Here is a 12,616-nt window from a genome sequence, read left to right on the forward strand (position 1 = left end):
ATAACTCCGCAACGCTTCTTCTAAAAATACTTCTCCATTTCTCAACGAATGAGGTGGCTGATGATTAAGTCATTTGTTCATATGTTTGACGCGATGCCACGTGAATACCGGAAACATAATTTATCATCGGCGAAGAAAGGACGGTTCGATAGAAAATTACTTGTTGTTCGTGTTTTCGAACTGATGATAAAATGACGTTGGAGCAGGCATTATTTCACACACGAATTTGATTGTCATGAATTTCTTGAAATGATCGAATGCACGGATAACAATTTTTTTTCAATTAATTTTAGACAACGGTCGCAAATATCTACACGACCCTGAATACTTTTATGCGGAAGAATTGTCACGCGATTTAGATATTTGTGTTATAATTGGAAAAGTTCTTCATCTTTTGCTTCGATTCTATCGCGAAGAATTTATTAACAGGTGGTTCGGGTGTCTCCTTGTATCTGCTAACGTACAATTATAGTTCGTGATTTATATTTGAAACCGCGAATTCCCCACCCACTTTCAGATCGTGCGATCCGTTCAACGTGCCAAGAACTCGATCCGGCTTTCATCCATATGGCGCTACATACCGACGTTGCATCGGTATTTTTACAAGCGGAATGACGTTAGAACTCACCGCGAATATAGTGACGTCACGACGATTCATTTCGCATACGTCATACATCTAAATAAAACGTGTATGAGATGAAGAAGAGCCCTCCGCAGCTGCGGATCATAGAAAAAATACAGATTATTGGTATTCGAATAAAGATCTGGAAAATTCAAAATTCAAAATTCAAAGAATATTTTTTGAAAAGAAAACTTATACATAAAATTGGTGCCAATAAATGTGAAGCCACTAGTGAGTGAGTTAAAAAAAATAACAATATTTCTTATTTCATTTTAACGAACAAGCTGAGCCTTCTCAATTAACTTTGGCTACCGTCGTCAACTGCATCCAGATTCGATCGAAGTCGCGAAGAAATTTATGCTCCATTTTCATCGTCAGTCAGGGAAGAGGTTCGTCCCCTTTGCGGCCGGGCGAATAAATTAATTGATGGATCGATTTTTGATTCAGAGTACGGGGGATCGAGTGAGGGATTAAAAACATGTCATGGACATTGTAAAGCATCGAGACCTCTGGGAAAGGGTATGGATTTGTAACAAATACCGTAACGGTCGGCCATTATATTTCCAAAAATCCCTGGGAAGGCGAAACGAATCCCGAAGGAAATAAGCCTGCTCTACACGGACGACCCTCTTTAGGTATACGTGCCCCGATACCTGTTGCTTGTCTCTCCTGTCCGGCAAAGTGTCACCTCCGTTATATTTTCCCCGTTTATACGAACACACCATGGTGACTATGGTGTGTACATGGCTATTTAAGCTTTCTATCGCTGCGAGGTTTTAATACAACATTATATGGGGATTATACGGGGAACTCTGGAGTGGCGGCCGACACGCGACACTAAAAAAAACGTGAGCTTACTTCTTTCACGCATGCCGAGGATTAACCGAAATGAGAGATCGCTATCGACGCTATTATGCTCTACCCTTCGCGTAACACTTATCTAACATTATCGTGTCTTCGCACATATGTGTGCTCATGTGTTTCCTCTATGTGTCATTACTCAGAAACACCGGAGTAAATATCTCTCTGTAACTAAATCGGTCAAGCTCGGAACATCGATCGTCCTTTTTTCCTCCTGGTATTCAAACTTCAACTGTTTAATATTCAACGTTAAAACGCACAGACAATTTTTGAGGATATGAGAGAATATTACAAAAAATACAAAAATGAAATACAAATACGTGGAAAAGCATTCTGGGCAACGAAAAAGTTTTTTCCAGAATTTTGCCCCTTTGATAAATCAACTGAATGCGTCCGATTTTCTACAGGGTGTCTCATCTCAACACGATTCGACGCGTCGAAAATCGGTTCAAAACGAAGTCGTAGAATTTTCGCGTTCGAAATATTCGATTAGTTCGATTAAAGTGGATCACCCTGTAGGTACCTGTACGGTAAATACCTACTGCACCTCGTGCAGTTTTGCGTATAGTGAAGTCAATTTGCATTTCTTTTCACCGGTTATCGAGCTGGAGAGGCAGTCAAACGTCGAAGTTTTCTTGTTCTCAGACTTTATTAAAACTTGTACTCGTTTTTTATAGCAATATAAATTGAAAGTTGGCGCGAGCCAAAAGTTATACGTGGAATCGAAAGGCTATCGATCGCCTTTTCATTTCCTCAATGCAAAGCTCGCGTATGATCTTCGTTGATATCGTTCGCGGTGATCTCGAATTGAAATTACGGAGATGATGGCGTAATTTGTATTCCGAATAATCTCACATCGTGTTATGATTTATGAAGCAAGGATCTAGCCTCACGTGCGGGCGTTACTGTAACATGAAAGCCGAAGAAACAAAGGCGAAAAAAAAAAAAAGAAAGAAGTTAGTGTTTGCTTTAGCGGATTTTCTTCTATTTTTTTTTTTTCTGTTTTAAAGCGTAATCTTGCCCCATGGGTAAACTGCAAACGTGCGCAGTATCTCATGAATATGCGAGATTGAGTCAACCCCTGAACGCCGACACGCAACTGAAGTTTTGAGTCAATAACCTCTGAGGTCTGCGAAGATTATCGCATGCCAGTCATTCCGCACCTGTAGTATAATGTACGTATGTACTTTCAGGGGGTAGGTGTTTCAGAAACGGGGAATTCGAAAAATTATATTTATGATCCCGTGGAAGCTTTGTAGGAATTTTGAAATTAATTTAGGCGGCCACCTCCACCTTATTTATAATCCCTGCACATTAGGATTAAGAATTTTTAGCGGGGAAAAATGGCCGCCCCGACGTTACGGCGTGAATAATTTATCGTACATAACACCGAGGAGTGCACACACGGAGTGCGGAATTCTACGTACAGCTGATGTGTGATGGAATATTTACCTCTTGCAAATTTTGGCAATTCCATAATTAAACAGTTCTGAACTACGGCAGGGACCTCGGAGGGTTGAAATCTTATACATATTCCGTCCGTAAACATTTCCTATCTCAGTAGCGAACTTTACTCCGAATCCCGTGAGAAAAGATTAGCGAAAATTTGAACAAATTTAAATGCAACGTTTAGAACGCGTGCGGATTAAATTGCAGCCTGTATCGCTGTCGATTTTTTTTACATAAACGCGCCTACTTTCGAGCGATCAAGAAATATTCGCGACACGTTTTTTCATCGTACGTCACTTTCCGTTCTTTACGATACATCGTTCGCCCATGGGGTTGATTCATGCATATTTCAGTAGGGTGAACTTATGGTATTCTCGACGATGCACCTTCAAGATTTTAATCTCGCCCACGCGTTTAGTTCAAATAAAACGGCGTCTGGTTCTTATGAATATCCGCAGTTTTATCGAAACACGCTACCGGCGATCATCGTGTATGAAATTAATTGCGATTCCGTTTTCTAACGACGTCAGTTATTTCTTATCCACGTATTTTTGATCTCGAGGATGAAATTTTCGATATTACTCGAGTGTAACTGACGACTCCGATGTGATACGAGATATATTTTCATTCGTATTTCCAAGTAATGATGGGTATCATTTTTCGCTTGCGGTTCGTTGAATTTGCACGATGACTCGTGCTATTCTAAGCCCATCGCATCAGTCGCAGCTCTAAGATTCTTTCATCTGCAGATTTTTTCGGTTTTTTTTTTTCTCGAGCAATGGAAAGACTGAAGAAAAACTTACGCTTCCATCGTTGAGCGTTAATTAAAATCTCTCGGCAAGTTTTTTCACTGTTTCATTTTTGTTCAGCAAGATATGATTTTCCAGAGTGGAGATACGACGCAGGTAAATTTTCGCGGTGGTTCAATAATCGCTAAGGGTGATCGTGAATTGCGATCGCTACGGGCATTTTCTTATGTAAGAGTATCATCTGTACGCGGAATAGTCGTAATCGATTTTTGAGTTTATCGTCCCATCGCGTGTGCACCGCTAGACGCTGATGGATTCTCTAACTCCAGTTCATCTTTTTACTTGTCAATAATATTACCCAGATTACAAGTTTCGAGCAATTTTCAAGATATACAACGTTGCTCTCGTACCTCTGCCGGGGCTCTGGTAAAGCGCGGCTGAATTTTCAACGAAAATAAAAAAAAACTCCAAACTTCCCTTTTTACCCTGTCAATCCGATTTGCATCGTACCATATTGCATTTTAAACGTGATATCGAATTCAACTAAATTCAATTTACTTTTGTCACGCATATACATAAATACGTATACATATATCTCGTAATTGATGTGAGAACGATATCGCCGACGATAAAGAGTTAAACATAACTTGGAAAAAATCGAAACCGGTACGACGAGGAGAGTTATGAAATAGGTTACATTTTAATGGGAAGTAGCGTCACGTAAGCTACGGACCGAAAGGTCCTGAGGGAGTTCAGGCCTGTAAGATTCATTTCCTTGGAGTTTCTCAGCCTTTGTTGGAACGTTAGGTGCAAGTAGACGTGCCCTTGCGAATGATGTAACATCACTCTTCCCTATTACTTACCGTTTGCGGGAAGCGTTCCACCATGATTCTCTCAACGCAAAAATATATTGACCGTATTCATTCATTCCGTTCGACTGAAAAATACCACGACGAAAATCGAGCGATACGTACGTACGTACCGGCGTAGATATACGTATAATATGTCCTCGATACCGGGGATTCCCCGGATGCAAAAAAAAAGAGTTACAGCGAAAAGGTGAATAGTTTGCGCGATAAGTTACGTAACTTACGAAAAAAGTTGCAATAGCGAGTGTGCAATTTACGTTTCACACTTGAAAGCTTTTCCTTCCATCCAGCCGAGCCAGGATGTGAAGATCTTTCGCGTAAAAGATCCGGAAATTTTACTCATGATCCATACCCTTCAAGGATGTTACGACGCGCGCGCGTATCCCTGCAGTTCGAGAGGATTTTTAGGAATAGGAAATGGACTGGATGGGTAGAGTTCAGGAGAAGCTGGATAATTTTTAATTTTATCTGACCGTTAAATTTATTTTTCTTATTTGTTGCAGAGAGTGCGGGGGAAGATGAGGATAGCATCACCGGGGGCATTGGCCCAGCTGGCGGAAATCGTGGCGGGGGTGGAAGAGGAAGTGACGGAGTATCGTTTCCGCTGAGAATGGCGGCGGCGATGAGGGCGCGCTCTGGTACCGGAGGGTTCCTCCGGGGACCCCCTTCTAACGTCAATTTTGATCCAGAGGCACCACCCCCGCCGCCCCTGCTCCTGCAATCCACGATGCAGACTACAAGCCTCTTGGAAAAACCGGAAATCGACAAAAAAGTCAAGGTTCGTGAAATCTTGTCGTTTTGACTCGGAAATGTTTGGAGACAAGGAGAATTCTTGTTCTTTCAACGTCGATAAGAATGATATCAGCGGTATCGACTTCTCAGATTGATCAGGTCTGATTATAGAAAAATCGCGCAATAGTAGGTTCCATATTTTATCAGCTCCTCACCGTTATCTGGACGGCCTCAATGATTAACTGACATCGGTTCCTGATGTGGCTATTTCGATCGGTTTATCGCACAAATCGGTTACCAGGCCCCGATCGATATCCTCCGTAGGAAGAACGGAATCCTATCTAGACGGTTCAGAGTAGCGCTACGTAACAACCTGTAAAAAAACGTCTCAGATATAATTTTCCACGACAATGAACAGCTCACTAATTGGATCATTTACTTATTATCACCAGCAATTGTATCCGAATGGCTTTTCACGAATTATTGTCCATTCGTGCACAAAAATCTAACGATCTCGATCACTCGATGAGAAAATATGGAAGAAGATGAAGAGGAAATAGCCTCGTAGTTGCTGATAACAGCTGCAAAGCGCGTGCAGTGATTAAAGTTTAACAACCGGCTAGTTGAGTGACGTTCATCGGCTCGTTGCCCAAACATCGTTTCATGTTATACTTACAACACCATGAAGCTAGCTGGGCGTAAAATAGCCCAATCGTAATAGTCGGCCAATTTATAATATCATGGTAGTATTTGTGTTGCCGAAAAATAATTACACGACTGGGGAATTCCGATAACTGCCAACATTCCACCCGTAAAAGATATTCTTCACTCGTACAATGTACCCTAACACCTAGTCCCAGCTGTACACGTTGCACGGGGTTCAGAAAATTCTCTATGTGTTTACCAAAGGTTAAGTACGTACTCAATCTTTAGCGCGTTTGTATTTACCATTAACTTCGCCATCGTAATGTTATATTTTACGACTATATTTCGAACAGTTGGAACGCATATTTTAGCCATTATATGCGTCGCAATGTGATACGGAGGATCGGGCTAGGTGGTTACGATTATCTCAAATTTTCACGTATTCCACGATTCAGAGAAGCGATCTTTCATTTATTTGTTCATTGTTGTCGAGTATTTTGGCGCCATTTCGCGTACCCGAAGAAATTACGATATACGATGGGGTGAGCAATAACCATCGCAGACGCGGTAACAATTTTAACGTAATTAGACTCATTATAATTGTTGCGTGAATTTCTCATCGAGATGAGAAATTCCCTACCACAGGTTCCAATTCATGCCTATAAATTAGGGGAGATAGTACGGAACCTATTTCGTAGAAGAATAGCTGAACTGTACATCTAGGTACGTACGTACGTACACAGTGCAGATTAGAAAATCCCCTATCGCGAGGATCATCGCAGTGACGCGTGGTTTCTACGTTTGTGGGGTGATGAGCGAGTTGACAAAGAGATGAGCGGTCGATTGTTCGATTTCGCTTCGGAAGACACGATATTCCAGAACCTGCTACATCGATTATACAGCGGTATCAAAGGCGCAATTAACCGCAGCGTTTATTCGAGCGATTCGAGGCGAATTCGTTCAAGCGTGAAAATTAAAATGTGCAATTTGACTTTTTTTATAAAACACATAAACACGTTCCGTAATTCTCCTACATGATTCATTGGCCCGGCAGAGTCTTCGACGCACCCATGCAGCAAAATTGAATCCAGGCGATTCTTGGCTATCGGACTTTTTCTTAACTTCCGAAATTCCGACATCTTGTACCCCCAGATAACAAATAGTATACAGTCAGGATAGCCAATGATCCACGTGTTTATTTACATTTTTTTTTTAATCCTCAGTTTCCTCTTATGTATTTTATGTTGTAGTATAATTCACTGCGAAAAAATGAAAATTGTTTCGGAAAAAATGCATTTGGATCAAAAAATTTTGTACCGTTCTTTCTGGAAAATCGGTCATTGTGATCGGTCAAATCATCTTGAATTTGGAAAAATTCAGAATTTCCAAATTTACCATTTTTTGTACCAAATATAACGCAATTTTCAGGTTTGTAATAATTGTTCGATAAGAAAAAATTTAGACTACACCGGATTTTTTTACAAAAACCAAAAGTCCTAATCTTTTGTGAATAGGTATGGTAAGGAAAGGTTTAACTGATCAGAATCTATCGCACCATAGATATGATGGCACCATATAATTCTGCTAGGGGTGCAAAACCAACTCACAATTGATTAATATCTCGTTAACGCTGAGGCGCAGCTGAAGGGGTGACGTTGAAATTGGAGAAAGATCTTTTGAAATGAGCAACGGTATTCCAGGGGATGAATAACTTCGGCACGAACGAGTCGAATTCAACCCGGGCGCCGTTGGTTGAAATTCAAAGTAGAATGGATGTAAATTTCGAGAGAAGATATTCGACGAAAGGGTGAAGAACCAGGAATTGTTCAATCGTCTTTAATGTTTTTGCGAACATAAATTGAATGACTAATTTAGAGGTTGGAGATCGGCGGATGTTTTGCTTCGACAGAGATGGGTTTTGGTAAAATCGGTATACGAACCGATAAAATTAATGTGGTTTAGGTAAACAGGGCTTCACTTAGCCGCTGCATCAGCGGCATATGAAAATATATGGATTCGGGCAAACACGAGGTACGATCTTCGACGCAACCCATCTAAAACGGCAGAAAATTACGATTACAAGATGCAGAATTGGACGTTGTAAACACACGGAAACCATTTATTTACCTGACCTATAACTAATTTTGTGGAACAAGAAAGTTAGCGAGAGATGACAAATGCTTATTTTAACGAATGTACATTAGAGGAAAAAAGAAAATCAAATTTTCATCCATCCACGCACAACTCATATCAGAAATAGGACTTTTCGAATTTCGCGCAAATTTTTTCCCGCGAAAAATTCGTCGTATTTCTTCGACGATAAAACAAGATCCAAAATCAGGCCATCGGAGAAAACGGATTCCGAATCTCTACGAATAGGTATTACCGGATGATCGAGGGTCGGCGGCGCGATCTAACCTGTGAAATTTCATTCGATGCGATAAAATCCAAGGGGTGTTAACGCCTCGTGACGTAAATTCAATATAGAGGGTAAATTATAGGATGAAATTATCCCAGAAAAATTTCATGACCTTGCTATTCCGATGCTACATAATTTTTTTTCTCCCCTCCTCGTCAGCGATAAATGATAATTGGGACCGTAAATGTTCCCAGCAAAGATGTCCTTAAATTTTTCTTGAAAACAATACGTCGAATACTCTGGAAGATGTCGCTGAACGAAGTTTGATCCTTGGTTCGAGAACTTTTTAGTTTTTGAAAAGTTTGCGATCACCAACTTTAGGGCTGGTAGAACAAAGAAAAGATTCGAGGGAAAAAACGCTGAGAAATCCTGTTTGCAGTGGTGTTCAGATACACATTTGGCTCGGGATACATCTGTTTTTATATTGCAATTGTATATGTATGTACACATCTCAGAAAATTTGAGAACACTTTCTGAATGACTTTCACCAAGTCTGAAATGTTGATGATTCGAGCCGAGCGGTTCGTTGGCCAGGATTTGTGCCGCTCTAATTCCTCGATATTAACTTTGAATCTCAAGGGAATATCCAAGGGCTCCAGGTTCCAGTTTGCAGGGAAAGCCGCTGCCAACAATTACGGTCCCTCCAAAAGTTAGCCCATGATCCGTTGGATCGTTTTACTAGGAGCGAATATAACGATCATTTCGATTTGTCAGGATGATATTACACCCTCAGTTCTTCTTTCTCGGTAAAACGAACGACTTAATCTCCGCTAATTCAAGATTTTGTCGTTTGAAAAGTCGTTTTACAAGAGCTCATCTCGCTTTATTAACGGGGAAGGGAGAAGAGCGGGAAATATTTTAATTCGAACAACCCGAATCGCTCGCGACTCGACACTTTTCCTGCGATTAACAACCCGGACTTTTTTTTTTTTTTACATTTCCCTCATGCAACGATTCTTCAAAATTGTGCTCATAATTTTTTCTCAGAATACTCGAAATCTTCTGGAGTTTTACACTTGTTTTGTAGCAAAAAAGCTACGGGTATCATATTTTGTACGGTATTTTATCATAATGAAATTGTGACTGAAGAAGTTTGAAGCGGGGGACCTCGTTCAACCGCTAAACACATAATTGTTCCAGCGTGTACAACGTTCTTATTATTAGTTGAACGTGACATAGGTACATATATACCTGCTGAACATAGCTGCACATGATAGCCGTTTCTACGGGTGTAAACGCAATTGCCATAATGACGCAGCTGAGTAACAGCAATGGTTGGAAGCGTCGCGACGACGCTGGTGTTTCCTAGTCAGCAAACAACAACTATTATGTGGTTTACCCCGAGCCCTCCTATTCGTTCGCGCACCCCGGATCTTGAAATACGTTTTACAAAAGTCTCGGAAGAAATACCGCGATAAGCGTGACCCAGCAAGTTCGTGCTCCGCACAGGATACTGCTGAAAAAGCAGCAAAACTTTCATCTGCTTTTTCAATCCAGATCTCCATGAGTAGCGTCCCACTTCGGTAGCCAGTCTTATCTGCAACCGATTTTCGTCTAGGTCAAACTGTAACGAAATTGTTTTCCCCCGTTCGTATCTGTGGTAAAAAAAAATTCAAATTTTTTTTCGTTCTTCGTTGTGAGAGATATACTTTCTTTTCTTTTCCTCAATTTTTTAATCTATTTATCATTTTTTTTATTCCTGTACACGACTCGTCCTATAATCACCGAAGCCCACCGCAGATGTTCGATCGCTAGTTTCGTTGCGGAAAATTTCGGAGTGACGAGAAACTGCGAAGGCCGAATAGGAAAAAAAGAAAAAACAAAAAGATAGAAAAAGCACAATTCAGAGACGGCATGAGTAGACTACTACACAGAGGACGACGTCTATCCGCTTCTATATTCCTAAGAGAAATAGAAACGATGGTTGCAGCTCGGGGTTCGCATAAACGCTGAACGTAGAAGAGGTGTGGTGTGTACGCATATATACCGTCTGCAGGTAAAGAGTGGTGAAGTCCGGAGAGCGAGAAAGATGAGAGGGATAAAAAGGGTACGACATAACTACCTCACTCGGATGACGCTGGAGACTGGCACTCCGTGTTTACCCCGGCGCTCCCTAATTGTCAAGCCGCGCCACGCCCTTACCACACACTGTCCATCATAGGTCCTTTACACACGCTCAGCTCTACCCTAATAAATATCCACTAATCCTATGCCAACACTTGTTCAAGAAAATCTACGCCGACCAAAATATATCGGCGTATCATTACACGCTATGCGCCCCGATGTTGATTCGAAAACCGAAATTTTTTGATCTCGAGCGTCGGCGGTCGGTGAAAAAAAAAAAGAATCCTTTCGATAAACCGAACAAATTGACGATGTTGATGAACAAAACTGTTTAGCGTATTTATCGTTGAGTCGGACAAGCCAAGCGGACGTTATTGCTTATTAATTTCGAGAAGGCAATATTTCTCGAGCGACTACGTGTCCGGTATTAAGATCGCTGCATTTCCAATATCGATAGAATAATTTAAAACTGCAGCTGAAGGTAAATTGATTGTTCGAGATCGGAGCTGATTCTTCTCTTCGCTAGGCGAGAATTCGTTATCACGTTTTTATTCAAGGATCGACTAAATATTCATACTCGCATAATTCGTCCGCCTCTTTCTCTATTGGCTTCTTTACTTTTGTCATTTTTCGAATCTATTAAATTATCGACACTTCCTCCCAATTCTTGTGTTCGTACCGCGGAATCTTTCTCGCGAAAGTCTGATTGCTACGTCGAGATGAAAATCGGTCGAATAACTCTCCATAATTTCCACCGATGTGATCATTAATCGTAAATAAAAATTAATTGAGGATTACGAAATGAGAACATAAGGAAGTCGAGTATCGGACCGCTGGGAAATCAAGTGAAAAGAAATCTCCTATTCGGATAACGATATGACTTTCGTGACGTAAAAATCATTCGCCTTTGGATGCTGCGCCGCGGGTACGATTAATTTTTACTGAGGCAATCGCCCGAAGGTTATCAGCTATGAAGTGTTCTACGAATTCCTAGTAGCCCGCTGCTGTCGTTTACGCGTAATATACCACGAAACGATGATATGGGGGCTTCTTCTTTAGCAGGACCGATTTATAGCGGGTAATAGCCCTATGAGAAATGATCACTTAGTCGAATGTTGCATTTCACGTGAGAGAGCGCGCTCCTGATTCGTCACGCAGGACACTCACCACGTGACATCATCGATCGCGCGATACATTTTATCGAAAAAGAAACGAAGCATCGGACGGCCTAGGAGCGAATTTTCTTTTTCGTCGCCGAAGAAGCTCCTCGAGGGGGATAACGAGCCGTGAAGAATTTTTGGTACAAAAGAAATTTCGCGCTTGAATCGTTTTGCTTTTTTTCGAATGGCTTCTTTTCATTGTTGTTATTATTGTTGCTATTATTCCTTTCTTCTCCATTCGTACGACTGCTGATTGCCCGATTTTATTCCCATTCGTCTTTCGTTCTTGTATAAAGTCGCATTTTGTATACCGCATAATTCACGAGCTTTGATTATTCCACTCGACATATTTCACCCATGCAAAATCAACTCGCATCGATTGCTTCGCCCACACCGTAAGTCACGTTTGATCAAGTCCAATCGTATCGGACCGGTACAGGCTATTCTAGAATCCGCGATATCGGGGTTACGACCTCCGTGAATCGGAGCCGTGATTATCCCGATTTACGTACAGTAGTGCGGAATATCAGATCGAGAAATGTCCGTCAAACTCAAAGGAACGCGGAGTATTCCAAAACTAATAACCGCTGACGGTGCGCCGATCGGTAGATTGAAATTCTAGACGTGACGTTGAGGGGTCGGGTCCGCTCCGGATGCATTTTGCTGGTCAGAATTCCCGGCTACTCGCATGTCGTCGTAATTTATATGAAACCAAAAACGCCCCAAAACTGTCGGATCCTAGGGATCTGGTTTGCGTTATTCGCTCGCGAGTGAAGTCCAGGTTTTCAGTTGTTCACCACGTTTAACTTGAGCTTTGAATGACCGATTGAAGTTGGAAGTGAGAATAACAAATGCCCCAGAAATACAAATGCGTAGCCAGTCACCAAGCGGCTGCACCGTTTGGATTAGTCTCTGAGGACTTTATGCAATATTACGATTGGACGGTTATTATCTGTACGGAGCGCATGTGCAGGTTTTCCGAAAACTTAATGCAAAGCCATTTTCACAAATGAATGGAATATGCATATTATAATACGTAAATCAGA

The 12,616-nt window shown here is 41.3% G+C and overlaps 1 protein-coding gene across 11 annotated transcripts in view; it reads left to right on the forward strand.

Moving 5' to 3' along the window:
- Positions 1-12,616, forward strand: part of LOC105690159 (transient receptor potential-gamma protein) — an 82,626-nt gene that overhangs the window by 54,424 nt on the left and 15,586 nt on the right. For all 11 annotated transcript variants that reach the window (XM_048656053.1, XM_048656063.1, XM_048656052.1 and 8 more), the window contains one exon: positions 5,054-5,328. In XM_048656053.1, coding sequence (XP_048512010.1) covers positions 5,054-5,328 — 275 coding nt within the window. The remainder of the gene's footprint in view (positions 1-5,053; positions 5,329-12,616) is intronic.

Source organism: Athalia rosae, chromosome 5 (assembly GCF_917208135.1).
Source record: "Athalia rosae chromosome 5, iyAthRosa1.1, whole genome shotgun sequence".
NCBI classification, from domain to species: domain Eukaryota; kingdom Metazoa; phylum Arthropoda; class Insecta; order Hymenoptera; family Athaliidae; genus Athalia; species Athalia rosae.